Source organism: Gymnoscopelus braueri (genome assembly GCF_963280865.1).
Source record: "Gymnoscopelus braueri genome assembly, chromosome: 5".
Lineage (NCBI taxonomy): Eukaryota > Metazoa > Chordata > Actinopteri > Myctophiformes > Myctophidae > Gymnoscopelus > Gymnoscopelus braueri.
Window position 1 is genome coordinate 45,512,912 of NC_137606.1, and position 19,045 is coordinate 45,531,956.

Sequence of the window (19,045 nt, forward strand, 5' to 3'; positions counted from 1 at the left end):
CCTATGGTGTCGACAGCCCCCTGGTGGAAGGAGTCCACTCACACACGACCGTGGCTTCTTCTTTGTTTCCCTTTGCGGCGGTGCGGGGCATTACCGCCATCTGCTGTCGATATCTACACTCGTCTCTGATATCCCTGATTATGTTTCAATTTGTCTATAAAACCCGTTCTCTCAAAGAATAGAGCAATGACATGTTCTATTATTAATGGAATTCTCTATCCCTGATGATGTTTCATTTTGTCTATAAAACCTGTTCTCTCAAAGAATAGAGCAACATGTTCTATTATTAATGGAATTCTCTGATATCCCTGATAATGTTTCATTTTGTCTATAAAACCCGTTCTCTCAAAGAATAGAATAGAGCGACGACATGTTCTACTATTAATGGGATTCTCTGATATCCCTGATAATGTTTAATTTTGTCTATGATCCCGTTCTCTCAAAGAATAGAGCGACGACATGTTCTACTATTAATGGGATTCTCTGATATCCCTGATAATGTTTAATTTTGTCTATGATCCCGTTCTCTCAAATAATAGAGCGACATGTTAGACATGTTCTATCATTAATGGAATTCTCTGATATCCCTGATAATGTTTCATTTTGTCTTCATAAACCCGTTCTCTCAATACACAGGACCTTAATGGAAACAAGCCCTGAGGGCTTATCTGGGTTTAGCCCTAGAGTGTCTGTGATATTATACATTTCCGAATACACGACAAGATCGGTCCCGACTCCTATCCCCGCCGGTTTAGTAGGCATCTGGGCGGCATTAAACTTCACAGCGCTGCGTGTGTCCTCACCCAATAATTAATTCCTGAGACTTGGAGTCAGATATTGTTTTCTAGTTGCATATCCATTTGAAAGTTCTGGCAGAAAACGTGTGTTTAGTAAAAGTTCTCCACTTTTCCACGAGATTCACAGACGACATTCTCGGTCAGCGACGGGGCCGGGCCCGAAATGACTGCTGGACTGAACATATGAAAACTTCCTTTGGGAACAGTCAATGTTTGGGAAGCACAAAGGTATAGGGCACACAATTGACGGGTGCTTTGGGATTGGTGTGGGGTAATTAATCACACCACCTTCCAATTGTGTGCCCATACATAAGTTCCTAAAAGGAAGTTTTATGTTCAGTCCTGCACTCATTTCTGGCTCTGTCGCCTGGAGAGAATGTCGTCCATGTGCAGCTCGTGGAAAAGTGGAGATATTTAACTAAACAAACGTTTTCTGCCAGAACTTTCAAATGGATATGAAACCAGAGGACAATATCTGACTCCAAGTCTTAGGAATTAGTTATTGGGTGAGGACACACACAGTCCAACACATATAAAGGCCGCCCAGATTAGTCCGCTAACCGGGCGGGGATAGAACCGATCTATGGCTGTGTATTTGGAATACATGAAATGTATGTAATATCACAGATATTCTAGGGTTATCATTTTAGCATTCTTTTGTATAAATCCATGCCTTGTTTTTGCAAACTCTGATATCCCTGATAATGGTTCATTTTGTCTTCTAAACCCGTTAGACAAGAATAGAGCGACATCTTCTATTATTAATGGAATTAGTTAATCTCCTGAACTCCCATTTCTTTCAGCTTATTGTATCTAGACTCCTGCCTCTCTGGTTATCTTCCAACATGGTCAACTGGCCCATCCTGTCAATGATCACATAAACCTCATTTAACAAGCTATGTGCAAGTCAGATTTTTTTTATGTGTTAAATTGACTACTTAGTTAACCATTTTCTGAATCTGATAAAGATGTCGAACCTAGCTACATATTTCTTGAATCTTTCCTCCAAACTGTTTGTCCTTGAGAAGAGGAATACCACCACGCCTCAGCCAGACAAGGCAAGCAGTGAAGAAGGAGAGGACACTGGAGCAGCTCCTTTTTATTGTAAGGTGCTTTTTGTCCTTCTTTGCTCAACTTAATTTCCATACCTTCCTGATCCAGGTGCCTGATCACTAGCTTTCCCACACACAGGCTTCAATCTATTAGAGTTCCTTTGAATACAATAGGTCAATCATCACATGATTTGAGGAATGATAGACATGTGAAAATGCATCATAGCATTTAATGTTTATTTTCAAGTAATTTACATCAACCATTTACAACATGCCAAAGCCACATAATCACAATCTCAACTAGCCAACAAAGAGATTCAAAGTGTAAATATGTCTAACTGATGATGAATGGGATGGATTATTGCCAAATAAACTACCGGCAGATACTTATGACAATCGGTTTGCTGCGCGTTATTGCAAAAAAAAAAAGGTTTTCATATCTCTGCATTGGACCTGTGGTTCTCAACTCTAGTACTGGAGAACCAGTCTACCCATCTAAGCCAGACTTATTAAATCCTGGATTGGCAGGTGAAAGCGGTTAGCTATCTGGTATTACAGAAACGCAGACTTGTAGTAGTCTGGTTCACCGATACCATGATTGAGAACCACAACATAACACAATATGTGATGCATGCATGCTCATCACTCAGGCAGTTCAACACTATGGGATCACTGAAATAACATTACCAGATCTAGATATTTCATGTTCACCATCTTCTTTATATATACATACACAGTTGAACTTGTAATGGAAGGGCACTAGATAAACCGAATAATCACACTATGAATATCATAGCAATCCCCTTTTCAATTGGTTGCTCAAAATATGAGCAAAATACCCAAAACCACAACATACTTGTATGCGTAGGTCAACTTCTTGCACCCAAGCTTTAGGTGCAGTGTTAAATTATGTGTGTGTGTAGCTGGGCTGTTATGGCAGTGCCACATTGGTGCACACATCTTCATTTACACACATTAGTGCCAATTTCCCATCACCACTTGGCTAAGAACCAACACCTGCATCTTTTTTGGGTGTGGGGAAGGACAACAGTAGCCTGTTGACTTCTCTGAGCTGTGCACCTAGTGTCTCTGTGGTCATGGCCAACTCTCCTATCTGAGTCTGTAGACTGGTGATGGTCTCATTTAGCTCATCTTCCTTGTGGCGTGAGTTGGCAGCCTGCCTGCTGTACTCTAGCACCATGCAGCCTCCCCCGATGAGGAAAATGATGCCCTCTCCGAGCAGCTCTGCCCCAAGCTCAGCCGCCGCTTCCTCATTCAGGGGCTTGATGGCGGCGCCCCGGAACCCCATGATACGCATCTTGCTTCTCATTTCAACCCAGTGGTAAACTGTGAGGATAAAGAGCATTATTATGACACCAGTACATTTTTAATTGTATTCTATATTCTCCCCGTTTAGAGTAGACTTCTAATAAAAGCACATTTTGACTCGTTTTACACAGATCAAATTTCGAATTCTTCACAACAAGAACAACCAATAAGACATTGGGACAGAGTGAAAAGTCTTCTGAGAAAGTCTCTTCCTAATTTATTCACTGTGGATTGACTGTAGATTGTTCACATACACTTTGACTACATTTATAACTGTAGTCTGTAAATCTCATACACCATCCATGCAAATCCCAATTCAGGAGGTACAGATACAGGGGTGGTCCAGAGGAACCTAAATCTCCTTTGTTATTGTAGCGGAGGTAGCCTTGGATAAGACTTTATTGAGTCTGTCTTTTGCTTTCATATCTATACGAAAGCAAAAGTCAGACTCCATAAAATACATCTATGATAGTCTTGATCCAAGGCTATAAGCGGAGGGAGACCTTATCTCCTAGCTAACTCAATTGCTTGATAACTAGCTACTTGGAACACGCCACAAAAGAACTCCAAGACGAGAGGAGGTATTCATTCATCATTCAAATTGGTTTATCATGGTACCACTGGTGAAGTGTGCATAGTTACACACACGCCAAGTCATACCTCCTCCCTCCACCCAGGACAAACCAAAAAAAAAGAAATGGGACAAACAAACGGGTGCTACTTACTGAGCGGCAGGTGCAACTCCACAGTACCGATTATTTCAAATCCCTGTTATTATAATATAGGGCTGAAGTGGTTAATGTATGTTTTGTAATAATAATCCAAATCTACAAAGTAAATAAAGTTTTTAAATAATTGTAGTGGAGTAAAAGTATATTTGCCTCTGCGATGTAGTGGAGTAGTAGTAGTAGTAGTAGTAGTAAAGGTACTGAAATTGGAAATACTCCAATAAAGTAAAAGTACATCAAAGTAAGAGTAAATGTACTTAGTTACTTTACATCGCAGTTCCCGCCCCTTCCGGGTTCCACCGCAAAATACTCAATGCATTTTTCCCAGTGACATTTCCAAAAATATTTATATCAATTAATTTAAGCCTAGAATCAAGCCATCCAGGGTCCTGGTGAATCATGACCATAACATAAAACGTTTGATTCTGTGAAAAAACTTTTTTGAAAACGGCAAAACAGAGGGTATTTATTAAATATAGTATATCATATCATTAAATATAAAATTTTTAAAAAAAAATCACAGAAAAAAACGTTTTATGGTCATGATTCACCAGGACCCTGGAAAAATAAATTAATTTATATAAATATTTTTGGAAATGTCAATGGGAAAAATGCATCGAGTTTTTTTTTCCGGCACCAGGAAAAACCAGGAAGTGGGCGGGAACTGCGATGCTAGTCGCTAGCTCTACTCAATGACCTACGAGTCCCTCCTCCGTAGGATCGCCTTGACCCCCATTGGTCAGACATCCATACAAGCCACCACCGATTGGCGGAACATCAGAGCCAAGTGAACCTGATTGGCTGCTTCACTCCTCCGCTTTCATCCCATACTTTATACAACCTCCGGGACAGTGGCTGAACTCTAGCCGTCATTGAGGCACCTCTAACGGCCGTCTAAAGCGCTTACCCTGCGCGGGAGGCCCGCAGATATAGCTCTTGAAGAATTCGCTCCGTCTGGCGCCGGCCTTGATGCGGTTGGCCACCGGCTTGCTGAGCTGCCTGACGCCCAGGTAGAGCAGCTTGGCGATGGGGAAGGCACCAACCACCATTTTAGCGGAAACACTAATGCGAATGAAGGGCAGTGTTGCCAGGTTTTATGAGAGAAACAAGCAACCAGATCTAAGAAAACAAGCCCAAAAGAAGTGACTTTAGTTTAGGCCACATGAGCACTTTTAAACCTATATACGTCGACTATTTGAAAATAGCCGATCTACAAGTGAGCTTGTAAATCTGCTATTTTCAAAGAAAAATCTTGAAACAAAGTGAAGATTGTGGTATATTTTCAAATCCACACAAATCTTGTATGGGACTCTCTGGTACACACATATTTTCAGTACGGTCTACAAATATTGATTAATTTGGGGGTCCTTGACATGAAAATGTTTGAGAACCACTGGTTTGAACAAGAGTTAGTTAACAAGCCCAAATAAGCAACTATACACTTTAGAAACAAGCCCCCAAAAAACGCAACTACCAAGCAAAAAGAAGCCCAAAGTCGCTTATAATAAGCCGACATGGCAACACTGATGAGAGAGGGGCGGGACGCACGCACCACGTTGCTGTTGATGACGCCACGACGCATCAACTTGGTCCACTCCCCCTTCGCCTACGTAGTCTGGCCGTGCAAATGGCGAGCATCCTACTATCACGCATCATGGATTTCTTATCGCATTTGAGTAAACTGGTGACACCCGATATATTATAACAATAACTCTATGGTGATACCCCGCGGCTTGGGAGCTTGACAAGGCCAGAGGGGAATTAATGTCATGGTGGCACCTGTAGCGAAGTGCATATTTATTAGGTGTGAGTGTGTGACTGTGTCTGTGTTTGTATTTTAATTTGCAAAAATCCCCTATATATTGATATCCATTGCAGCAGGGCTAGGTGTTGCGAAATTAAAATACCAAAGAATTTTTTTTTAAATGTTATTTCTCATGAGTGACAGTGACACTGTGCGCGGCACTGCGTCCTGTCTTCCCTAGTGACCGGGGGCGGGGGGCGTCACCATTTTACTCAAATGCGAAAATATATCCATGCTTAGTTGCAAATGTCAGTTTAATTACATTGTTACGCAATCAAGCTGCACATAAAATGTTAGGTTCCTATTGTCTAAATATTTCTATAATTAAATATAATTATTTGATCAAATAAATATATATTACTAGTAAGCGGTCAGTGTAATAATAAAGAAATCTTAATTTATTTTTAAAAATCGTAAATCTTAAACCTGTCCATCCGAGTGAATAAATATGTCATGAACATTAAAGCGATCATCCTATTATTATTATCCCATGAGTATCCTACCTGTGTGAGCCATGCAGCGGTTGCAGGAACACCTGTATCGGGTTACATTACAGCCTGTTGGTTACCATGGTTACCAGCCAGCGGTGGGTTGGACTCCATGTTCCAAAATAACTTTAGTCAATACGCAGCTATGACTAAATGTCTGGATCGGCACACACACACACACACACACACACACACACACACACACACACACACACACACGCACACACACACGCACACGCACACGCACACGCACACACGCACACACACACACACACACACACACACACACACACACACACACACACACACACACACACACACATAGCCTAGGCTACTGTACACACACGCACATGCACACACACACACACACACACACACACACACACACACACACACACACACACACACACACACACACACACACGAGAGAGAAACAGAGAGAGAGAAAGACAAGAGAATAACCTCTGCGATTCCTGGGAAGAACTTTTTGATCACGGTTGGATTTTCTTCTGCCTTCAAGACTGTGGAAGAACAACGGTCTCTTATAGAGGGTAAGGAGGGGGTTTGGTGACTACAAGAACGCAATAGTCTAATCAATAATAATGCAATAATAATCCATAACTTTCTTCCATCCTACGCATTTACAGTCGTGTAACTATAAGTACATGCCCATTTCACAAGTTTTCTTTATGTATAAAAATACTTGAGTAGCTACTCAAGTATTTTTTATACATAAAGAAAACTTGTGAAATGGGTCCCTCTGCATAATGAGTACTTTTACTGTTGGTACTTTAAGTATATTTTGATGCTTTTGTACTTTTACCCAAATAGATTTTGAATACCGAACTTGTACTTGTAACAGAGTAGGCTATGTCTACATTGCAGTATTGATACTTTTACTTAAGTAAAACATTCGAGTACTTTTTCCACCACTGGCAACCAATAACTATCCATAACTTTGTTCCATCCCACGCATTTAGCGGTACCGTTCGCTGCGTGGTGGGATAATGTGTATGTTCTTTCTTGTACATTTTTTTCACTCTTCATACCAGTAACCTGTAAGCTGATTGTATGACATTCTGTATAGTAGTGTGTATATCTGTCTGTCTCTTATATGTCATCATGATTTGTGTGCATGGGGATCTCATCTTAAACAAGCTCAGTGCTTAATGAGTCTTCCAGTTTAGTAGACCTTGTATTGTGAATTTGTACTTCCATGTACTGATGTTCTCATGTCTTACTAAATAAAGTATATCAATCAATGTTAGGCTAACACATATAATATAGCCTATATGATAACTATGGAAGAAAGTTATGGATGGATCATTGTTATTATTGTTCCTTAACGACATTATGTGACAGACAGAGGATTCAGGCTCCCACATTACATTTGTACGTCAACCAGCTTTCAAAGAATGTATGTCCGTGTGATTATAATCAGTGGTGTAAAGTAACTAAGAGCATGTAAAGTACTGTACAATTTTGAGGTATTTTTTTTACTTTACTGGAGTATTTCCAATTTTCAGTACTTTCACTTAGACTCCACTATATCAGAGGCAAATATTGTACTTTTACTCTACTACAATTATTTGACAACTTTAGCTACTAGTTACTTTAAAGATTTTGATTATTATTACAAAATGTACATTACCCACTCTGTATACATTTCGGCCATTTGAATATAGCCAATCTACAAGCTCACAATGAATGGCATTGTGAGCTTGTATCTGCTATTTTCATCTGAAAACTTGTGAAATGGGACATTCTGCATAGGAGCAGTGGTGGAAAAAGTACTCAAATGTTTTACTTAAGTAAAAGTATCAATACTGCAATGTAGAAGTACTCTGTTACAAGTAAAAGTCCGGAATTAAAAATTGACTTGAGTAAAAGTACCAAAGTATTGGCATGAAAATGTACTTAAAGTACCAAAAGTAAAAGTACTAAAATGTTTGAAACTAGCAGATCTACAAGCTCACAACGCGTCGCATCGCGACACGTTGTGAGCTTGTAGATCGGCTATTTTCAAATAGCCTATGTATAAAATAGGGCTAAAGCGGTTAATGTATGTTTCATAATTTCATAATTTATATCTGAAAAGTAACTAGTAACTAAAGTCTTCAAATAATTGTAGTGGAGTAAAAGTACAATACTTGCCTCCGAGATGTAGTGGAGTAGAAGTAAAAGTACTGAAAATTGGAAATACTCAAGTAAAGTACAAATACCTCAAAATTGTACTTAAGTACAGTACTTAAGTAAATGTACTTAGTTACTTTCCACCACTGCATAGGAGTAGCCTACTTTCTACTTTTGGTACTTTAAGTACTTTTGATACCAACACTTTAGCACTTTTACTCAAGTACATTTTGATTACTGGACTTTTACTTGTAGAGTATTTCTATACGTTTGCAGTATTGATACTTTTACTTAAAAATGTGAGAACTTTTTCCACCACTGATTATAATTTTACATTATTACTATTTTACATCTGGAAATGTCTGGTTTCCTAGTTCAATTGTGTCGTGTGTGTGTGTGTGTGTGTGTGTGTGTGTGTGTGTGTGTGTGTGCGTGTGCGTGTGCGTGTGCGTGTGCGTGTGTGTGTGTGTGTGTGTGTGTGTGTGTGTGTGTGTGTGTGTGTGTGTGTGTGTGAGGTTGAATGTGAGGAGGAGCTTATTCAGACCATAACTCTCAAACTAGGCTAATGGAGATCAGATGTTTCTTTCTTCTCTGAGTCTGAACCAGTGATGGAGCTTATTTTAACTGGCTGGACATTGATGATGTGCAAGAAGCACTGACCTCAAACTGTCACAAACCCAGTGGTGAAAGAAGGCCTATACTTGAGTAAAAGTACAAAGGTATTGGCATCAAAATATACTTAAAGTACCAAAAGTAAAAGTACTAATTTTGCAGAATTTATTTCCCATCTCAAGTTTTCAAAATGTATAAAAAATCTTTTGAAAATAGCAAATCTACAAGCTCACAACGCGTCGCGATGCGACATGAGATATAGTTAAAAAAAGAAGTAAACGTATTGACAATTGGAAATACTCCACTGAAGTAAAAAATACTTCAAAATTGCTCTTAAGTACAGTACATAAGTAAATGTACTTAGTTACTTTACACCACTGATGATAGCAAAGTAGCAATGACCACAAACTGTTACAAACCTCAATCTCAATCTCAACCCACAACTTATATAATACTGGAAGTGGAATTTAGTCAGTCACATTTTCTCTCTCATTGCAGGATGACTGTAAGTGGTTAATTATGTAAATATGATCCTCACCAGTCACCACAAACCTTTTCATTTATTTGAAATTAAGCCGCCCATTGAACCCCTGTGAACAGCTCCGTCTGAATGTCAAGTTTTACAATGCTGAAGGTAACAGAATACCAACCTTTGTAATAATTGGCTTTGGAACGGCATGTGTTCTATGCAGCAGTCTGACTGTCTCTCAAAACCAGCTGGGCAGCATTGTGTGAGCTATGTTAAAACCTGCAGACAGGCATCTGTCACTATGCCAACCATCCTGGAATATGACTTTCCCCTGTTTCCGATCCTAACAATACATAGACAGTTAGACATACAGTATGTGGACATTTCTCTGTGTCTCTCTTTCTCTCTCTCTCTCTCTCTCTCTCTCTCTCTCTCTCTCTCTCTCTCTCTCTCTCTCTCTCTCTCTCTCTCTCTCTCTCTTTCTCTCTTTCTCTCTCTCTCTGGCACAAACAAGCACAAACAAGCAAGCACAAACAAGCACACACAGATTTATATTCACCCACTCTTTTACACCTGTAAACTTGTGACAGACATCCACAATACTCAAACACATGGCCACAAATGTACTTACACATGTGCACACACACGCACATGCACACACACACACACACACACACACACACACACACACACACACACACACACACACACACACACACACACACACACACACACACACACACACACACACACACACACACACACACACACACACACACACACACACACACACTGATACACAATTCCATTGTTTTGTCTCTGCTTCCCGGCAGTACTGTAGCTGAGTGGGTAGAGAGGCCGTCTGGTTATCAGAAGGTCACCAGTTCAGCCCTCGACCTGCCCAGATATGTGTCAAAGTGTCCCATGTGTCAGAGGAAACGCTAACAGCTCCCCCCCACGAGCACTCATCATGGTCATCTGAGCAGCGAGCAGCTGGGTGAATCTGAAACTGAATTCCCCCTGTTATGAATTATTATTATGATTATGGGACTGACTTTTATCTGATTGACCCCAGTTAAGTACATACAGTACATGTGTTGAATCACTCTCCTCCGCGTAAGCCCTACTGATACACTTGATGCCATGACAATCTCCTCCAATACACATGGAGTCACAAGCTGCTTCTTTTCACCTGATGGTGAGGAGTTTCGCCGGGCACCCCTGTGCCACCCGGATGCCCCTATCATATAGACATTGGCTGTGTGACACATCTCCTTGTTGGAACGGCAGTCTGTATGTTGTGTGTCACCGAGAGATTCCTGGTGGGGACACCAGTGTGGCTTCGGAGGTGAGGAAGATAGTTGGAATAGTGCTAGATGCCACACAGTCGAATGACTGAGCGCTTGCAGGCGGAGCATCCTGTCCCGAGCAAACAACTGTGTGTAAACTATAATTGCTTGGTGTTATGAAATTAGTTGTTATTGTCGTAATGTGTTTTGGTCTGTAGTTGCTGGAATTGTACCTGCTGTACTCTTCAGACAATAATGGTTATTATTATCTCTGGCTCGTGAGAAAATAGCCTACAATAGCCTACAGAGTTGTTTTATGTGATGCATTTTCTTTAGCACAGACACTAATCATAGTGAATGGAATATTTTTTTTTTTTTTCATTTAATTTAAAACCACTTAAACCCTAGCTGACCATGGTCCCCCAGGGGTCTGTACTTGGCTCTCTCCTTTTTTCCTCAACACCAAATCTCTTTGCCTAAAATAGTCAATCCACAACCTCACAACGTGGTCACCTTGTGACACAGTGGGCTTGTAGATTGCTCTATTTAAACTGAATGTTTGCAGACTGTTTGTCTGTTATGACCTGACCAGACCTGACCCCCAGACTCTAGGGTTCATGCGGTTAACCAGGTGAGTCCCATTGAGATGTTAATCTTTTTTACAAGGGAGCCCTGGCCAAGGACGCAAACAAGCAGGGATTACAACATAAAATACAATAAAACGAATCAAAAACACAATTCACACATGAATACAATGTATAACAACTGCAGACCTCAGTTCTTAACATCTGAGAAACGTTTAAAATCACAGAATGTGTGTCAATGTGCTGTCCTAGTTATTTTGTAGGTCTTGTTTTCTTAGCATTCTGATTACCCAACCACTATACCTTTCCTGTTGTTGGATGACTAGGGTTCATGCTGCTTACTCTGACCTCAGGCTCTTATCCAGATCCAGGACCGGGCTGTACTGATCTGGATAAGAGCGCCTGCTTAATGCCTAAATTGCCATATTTTCCCTAAACCTTTGGGGTGAAAAGTTCAAAATTACTGGTGAAAATACATACATACTCTCAGGAAGGGAGAAACAAAGAATGAGATATTCTTGTGCGGGCAGGGTTTGCACCTCCAGAAGGTGTGCAGTTGTTAATTAGAATGTTCACAGTCGTTAACTATTACTGGGGCAATTTATGTCTTAATGGTAAGTATCTGCTTATAAGCTGATGCAGTATTATTACGTTTCTCTGGATCAGCTAGAGAAACTCTGGATCAGCTTTTTATTAGAACTGTGTGAGTGGCTAACCCAATCATTAGGCTAGAATCTACCTGTAGATGGTACAACATGGGCACCATTGATATAATTGATATAAAGGGTTGATACAAAGCTAAGTTTCTGTGATGGCAAGTATTAGGGCTGAACGATATGGAAAAAAAAGAGCATTATATGCATTTCAATATTTAGTTACATAATTTCACCAAATATATGCAAATCTGTATATACTGTAAATCTAAAGTTAAAATATATGCAGATCTATATACAGTATATATAGTTAAAGCTCATTTGGAAAGAATGTATCATCAATCAAGGATTAGGATGATTGTTCAATGCTCTGGCATTGTTTTTCATCCAGATTAGTGGTAAAAAAATTGTGAACAATGCCAGTTTTCATTTTCTATAAAGAAGTAAAACAGTTTTTAGTTCAGTGTGACTGACTGGCCCAATTTGCCTTAGTTATGCTTTGCATTGTCACTATTCTATTGCACGTGCACCACATTGCGATGTCGATCTGGAAACAATATTGTGCAGCCCAAGTGTTCAGGTATGCTATAATAGGGCAGAGAGGTAGTAGTAGTAAATGCTGTTTACAGACAGACTGTGTCCTGCACCTGTAGCTTTCAGGATTCTGAAAGGTGTGTAATCACTGAGTGATCGTCCACCGAGTGATTGATGAAGCTTGGTTGAACCTGAACTTGAGCGTCTGTTTACTTGTTAACACAAAATGAACTCATTGTTGCCTGTATGGATGTCTGACTGATTGACTACACAAATTAAATGACAACATAGTGTGTATATCATACTGGTCCTGCAATATTTATTCAACAATAAAATCTGTGACATTATTTGAGAGGCACAGCAAGCTCAGGGCCCCCAGAATCGCCGTAAACCTTCCCTTCTATCCAGAGACCTTGGTAGTAGAACGACTGGGAAAACACAGCCCAGTTGTTTTAAATTCAACCCACACACCTCACCATGTCAGCAGACCTAAGGCAAACTGCCAAACTCTGTACTGGTAAAGCTCTCTTTCTTTCTGAGAAACCTGATGAACTATGGTGTGTGTTTTTCACCAGGAATTCCCCAAGAAGTCCTTTAATAACTATCTCAACTACCACAGAAAATAAATCTGCAGCTGTACACTTAAGGACAGGCATGTCTGGTTTTGTCCATCAAAGATTTAGTCTAAAAGTAGGAAATTAATTCTCCAGAACCGAAAAGTCACCTCAGCTCCTCCAGCTTCTAAACGTGTCACATTACTGCCTCTTTATACTGTATAATAGAGCACTCACAAATACAGAAAGTACCAAATGAAAGTAATTTTCGCAATTTTTGTCACGATCCAGAAAGGATTTGTGAGATGTGTGACAGGGTCAGGGACAAAGAGAAACTTAGGGAATATTGTTTCTATTGTATATAGTGGGTTCTGAATCTGATCTCACGGTCATTACTAAATTCAGATGCCAGCGCTAGACAGGTCGGGTGAGAGCCACAGGTCCAGGAATGTTTTGTGGAACGGATGGAACCAATTGGCATGAACTGATGCGCCCTGAGCACTTTCTAGAAACCTTCTGTTAACTCCAGGGTTGACAGACACTGGTGACAGACAGACACAGACAGGAATAAGTTAACAACTGATTAATTATAGTTCCCCCTGGAGTGCAGTGCCATGGATACCTGATATTTCACGTAAGAATGCACAGAGCCTCCCAGCTGCATTTACCATTTACAGGCATTGGCTACAGTACCTTTGGTTTCAAGCTGCTGTCTGCATTGAGCGACTTTGAGTACTTAGAAAAGCGCTATATAAATTGTATGTATTATTCACATGAAGACCATTTCAAATCAATGCCATCTGATGAGATAGTGGCGGGCTAATATTTCACATGAAACCAAATGTTTACTTTGGCTGGCGTATCTGATAGGACTGATTCTGAGGCCTTTGAAGCATCGGTATTCCGAATGATCCAAAAGCAAGTTACACTACTATTAGCAATGTGGACATGTCACATTGCTAGCTAGCGATATATTGCTAGCTATTGCTAGTTAAATTGCAGGTTGCTGTTTTACTGCGCCGGGCCTATGAATTCAGCTCGATTTTTTAAAAATGTCAAATACCTGTCACACAGGTATTTTCTTATCCTTCTATCTAAATGCCCAGCTCAGTGTGTGTGTGTGTGTGTGTGTGTGTGTGTGTGTGTGTGTGTGTGTGTGTGTGTGTGTGTGTGTGTGCGCGTGTGCGTGTGTGAGAGAGAGAGAGAGAGGATATGAAGGAGCGTTTGATACTAAAAGAGGAGAGGCAGGAAATTAAAAGGATGCGTCCTCGGGAGAGGAGGAGTTGAATAGAAACCAGAGAATTGGCCTGACATATAATGAGAAGTCGTTGGTTAGGAACATAAAACATAAAAGCCTGGAGAGGGGAAACAGGGCGGTGCAGCTTCAGGTCACGTGCAGACACACCCAGGGATTCTGCTGAGCATAATCATTATTGTCTTCTTTAATCTCCCTTTACTTCCCACAGTCACGACACAAAGGTCTCTCTCTCTTTATCGGTCCATGTGAACGTGTGAATGAGTTTGCACATCAACCAATCGGTCACATTTGTGTGGTAACATATAGATGGTGTCAAGTAATAATTATGTTTATACCTAGAGTGATATTCAAAAAGATATTAAAAGGGTAGGACATCTCAAACTTCAAGTCAACAAGGACAAAATACTCACATTTCCTCTTATTTGGCTCATATCACAAAAAAACCCAAAGAAAAGCAAAGAGGAAAAAAAAGCTAAGAGTCTTCCTCGGAGCGTCCAGTGATATGTGGGCTATTGTTTGTAAGTATGTTACTTTCTTTTCTTGGTAGATTTCAAGAAAGACTGTGACTCTCTTAGGGAATTCATTGAAAGTCTTTTCATAGACAGTAACCTGAGACTATGATACACAGCAAAAATCCACAGTGTTAATTTAACTCAGAGAGAGTGCAAATGGAACCAAATGGACCCGCAAGGTTACATTTTTTGCTGTGTACACTGAGTAAGTAAACATACCGAGAGTCCTTGTAAAAACCAGTGAAGGGAAAGTGAAGCGGGATGGAATGTAGAAAAAACTGAAGGCTGGGTACAGTGGACTGGGGGTCAAATGAATTTCTGAGCAGAAACAGGAAGAGAGAGAGGGAGAGTGTTTAGTGATTGAGCGAGCGAGGAGGTTGATCACCCCGACGGGTGTGTGAGTCACGTTAAAACCCTGCGTTCTTCTTGTCTTGGCAAATAGAGATAAGCTTCAGTTCCCGGCTCTGCTGAGTGCCTCACAGGGAGGTGTGGTGTGGAATGTGAGTGTGTGTACACACACTCTACACACACACACACAGCATGGAATAGCTGTTGTCTGAGTGCATGCTGGACTGTGTTATGACGACCCTTTGATGACCTTACACTTGATACATAATTTCCTCTGTAACGTGACTAATATTAACCTGCCCGTCAACAGCATTACATAACAGGGTAAGTAATAATAAAGGGAAATATTTTTGTAGATAGTAGTCTGCCTGCCTGCCTGCTGTCCTAGTTATTTTGTAGGTCTTGTTTCTTAGCATTCTGTTTACCCAACCACTGTGCTTTTCCTGTTGTTGGTTGACTAGGGTTCATGCTGCTTACTCTGACCTCGGTACTGGATCTGGATAAGAGCGCCTGCTTAATGCCTAAATTGTCATATTTTCCCTAAACTTTTGGGGTGAAAAGTTCAAAATTACTGGTGAAAATACATACTCTCAGGAAGGGAGAAACAAAGAATGAGATATTTTTGTGCCGGCAGGGTTTGCACCTCCAGGAGGTGTGCAGTTGTTAATTAGAATGTTCACAGTCGTTAACTATTACTGAGGCAATTTATGTCTTAATGGTAAGTGTCTGCTTATAAGCTGATGCAGTATTATTAAGTTTCTCTGGATCAGCTAAAGTTAAAGTGTTTTTTATTAGAACTGTGTTAGTGGCTAACCCAATCATTAGGCTAGATGGTTACAGTATGGGCACCATTGATAAAGGGTTGATACTAAACTAAGTTTCTCTGATGGCAAGTATTAGGGCTGAACAATTGTGGAAATAATTGCGATATATGCATTCCGATATAAAAATAATATAATTTCACCAGGTATATGAAGATCTATCTATCTGTACAGATGAACTGCACTGTTTTTCTTCCAGATTACTGATAAAAAATGTGTGAACAATGCCAGTTTTCATTTTCTATCAAGAAGTAAAACAGTTTTTAGTCAGTGTGACTGACTGGCCCAATTCGCCTTAGTTATGCTTTGCATCGTCACTATTCTATTAGACGTGCACATTGCGATGTCAATCTGGAAACAGTATTGTGCAGCCCAAGTCCATCTGACTGACTGACTACACAAATTAAAATGATAGTGCTTATTCAACCTTTATCAATGAGTATATTACTGTTGAAAATTGATTATTTAATGAATTAATATATATCAGAATAACTTATTTCCGTCTGTTTCCTAACTTTAAATGCAGAACGCAATGTGCATATGTCAGTTCATGCTTTGGAATGTTTCCTCCCTCCAGAGATATTCCCCTTAAGGCCTGAATTCTTAGCATTTAACGCCTAATTTATGTTGTCACATCTTTGTTTTCATTCAGTAATGCACTTCGACAGCCATACAATATTTCGGCACTTACCATCTTCTTCCTATGTTTTTCTCTTTTCTCTTTCTTTGGACTGTGCCCCGGGCCAGTGTAATAACTGGACACTACTAATACCAAATCTATGAAAGTATGAACTTATCTTGTAAATAATTCATTTTATCAGCATTTGGTTTGATATTTATCTATGTTTTTACCTTTTTACTTCTCTTCATTGTCATTTGGTCGATAGTTGTTTTTAAAACTGCTTTATCAGTAGACTGACTTGACTAGCTTCTTCTATGTTTATTCTTTTAGTGTAACAGTCAGAAACTATTCAACAGATGCTGAGTGGAACTCCCATCAATGTATTTGCAATTATAATATGTTAATTACATACGCAGAACATTACGTATCATATTATATTATACCAAACTAGATTTGACATAATTAGTGATCTAATTAATTAGCTAACTGGTTAAATTAACTGGTATGGGGTCCCATGACACTGCCCACATAGGCTGCTGTTCTGTATGAAGTCACTCATTGATGCACACAGTGTGTGTGTGCGCATGTGTGTGTGTGTGTGTGTGTGTGTGTGTGTGTGTGTGTGTGTGTGTGTGTGTGTGTGTGTGTGTGTGTGTGTGTGTGTGTGTGCGTGTGCGTGCGTGTGTGTGTGTGTGTGTGTGTGTGTGCGTGTGTGTGTGTGCGTGTGTGTGTGCGTGTGTGTGTGTGCGCAGGTGAATGTGGTGTTAGTGTACCCTACCCTGTCATCTGTCCAGGTGTGTGAATCACTGTACACTGCACCTGTTTGTCTGTCTGACTCCATGTCTATATCTCTCTCTGTCTGTATTATGTCTGTCTTTCTCCATGTTTCTGCATTGCTGTCTGTCTATCAGTGTCTGTCTGTCTATCTGTCTCCCTCTTTATCTGCCGCTCGTAGGAAATTGGCCTGTATAGTGTTGATTAGTCATCCATTATGTCTAGTAACAAAAAGATCTATAAAGCCAGGTGTTCCGGTCGCAGTCGGACCGCAGCACCTGGCTTTATAGATCCTTTGATTGTGAGTCAGCAAGAGGAGAGAGACAAATCCTCCTGGAAGTCAAGGCGTGTAACCTCCTAATAAAGTTGAAGAACTGATTGTTCAAACTGAAGTTTGTCAGGGGGTGTCAAATGGGGCTGTGATATCATTTAGTGGTGTGATATATAGCCCACCAATGACTGAATGAATGAAATAATTGATTTATTCTTGGTGGGAGTATGAAGATGGTGTGACTTGTTTATACAGGAAGGCCCTCCCTCATGCAGAATACCTGCAGTGAGAGAGGGAGCAAGGGGCCAGCTGAGGGAGGGAGGGAAGGAGGGAAGGAAGGAAGGAAGGAAGGAAGGAAGGAAGGAAGGAAGGAAGGAGGCAGGGATAAAGACTACTTTATCATTTGTTTATATTCTTTATTTATTCTTTTTTAACATTGTACATTTATGTATTTATTATTGATTCTATTTTTCTATTTTTCAATAAAGATGTCAGTCAATCAATGTCAGAACTTTAGAATCAATGGTCTGCTGGGCCTATGAGCCTTACCATGACTTGATACGTTCATCTGTAGAGAACACTGACATTGATGTGTGTCCAAGCTGTTGAAAGCATACAATCAATGTTGTGAAACTTTGGGCACAAAACATTCTGAGTAACTGTGGAATAGGAATATTTCGTTATTTGATATGCTGGGTCCTAACTAAAGCCTTATTTATACTTAGTTGTTCGCCAATGTTGTGAGGGAAAATAGCCGATACATACAAGCTCACAACGTGTCGTGCTTTGAAGCATTGTGAGCTTGTAGATCAGCTATTTTCGACACTGACATTGGTGTGCAACTAAGTATAAAATAAATAAGGCATAACTTCATTGTCAGAGCATGTGTGTCCCATTGTGGAAACAGGTGCGGCCTCATGACCTCAATATGTTTCCTCTTTTTCAGAGAGACAGACACAACAACCAGCCAACCATGAGCTCTCAGATGAGCTATGGCACGGGCAGCAGCATGCTGTGTAAGTACGAAGTCCGTCTTCAAACCCCTATTTTTTATCAGTGTGTAAATATGACAATCTATACATTCAGGAATCTCTGGCTGTCTCCGTGATCATGTCTCTCAGCTTCACTGATTGGTTGAAACAATTCCTACAACTACTACCACTAATAATAATAATAATAATAATAATAATAATAATAATAATAATAATAATAATAATAATAATAATAATAATAATAATAGTAAAGAAGAAGAAGAAGAAGAAGAAGTAGAAGTAGAAAAAGAAGAATCATCCATATTTATATAGCACCAAAATACATAAGTTGCAGCTCAAAGTGTTTTGCAAGCAACACAGATACAAATGAAAGGACGATACCATAAGACCACAGCAGTCAACAACATATCCACACATTTCC

The 19,045-nt window shown here is 40.1% G+C and overlaps 2 protein-coding genes across 5 annotated transcripts in view; one reads left to right on the forward strand and one right to left on the reverse strand.

Moving 5' to 3' along the window:
* Positions 1-1,909: 1,909 nt before the first annotated feature.
* On the reverse strand, positions 1,910-4,959 carry opa3 (outer mitochondrial membrane lipid metabolism regulator OPA3). Its single transcript, XM_080428587.1, has 2 exons — positions 4,814-4,959; positions 1,910-3,196 (listed from the first exon to the last, which is right to left on the reverse strand). The coding sequence occupies exons 1-2, from the start codon at positions 4,953-4,955 to the stop codon at positions 2,853-2,855; spliced, it is 486 nt and encodes a 161-aa protein (XP_080284713.1). The 5' UTR covers positions 4,956-4,959; the 3' UTR covers positions 1,910-2,852.
* Positions 4,960-6,553: 1,594 nt separating this feature from the next.
* Positions 6,554-19,045, forward strand: part of ppp1r13l (protein phosphatase 1, regulatory subunit 13 like) — a 30,666-nt gene continuing 18,174 nt past the window's right edge. The window contains exons 1-2 of one of the 4 annotated variants that reach the window (XM_080428479.1): positions 6,554-6,749; positions 18,579-18,648. In XM_080428479.1, the coding sequence (XP_080284605.1) occupies positions 18,606-18,648 (43 nt within the window). In that variant the 5' untranslated portion in view covers positions 6,554-6,749; positions 18,579-18,605. Of the gene's footprint in view, positions 6,750-15,098; positions 15,469-18,578; positions 18,649-19,045 lie in introns of those variants that run through there. The other 3 variants (XM_080428480.1, XM_080428482.1, XM_080428481.1) reach the window with 3 other exon arrangements.

What these genes read in the sequence shown, in the direction of transcription:
- opa3 (XM_080428587.1), bottom strand. Translation starts at nt 4,955, where the DNA reads ATGGTGGTTGGTGCCTTCCCCATCGCCAAGCTGCTCTACCTGGGCGTC. An exon ending in CTGCGGGCCTCCCGCGCAGG is followed by an intron (nt 3,197 to 4,813) that starts GTAAGCGCTTTA and finishes TTATCCTCACAG; the next exon opens with TTTACCACTGGGTTGAAATG.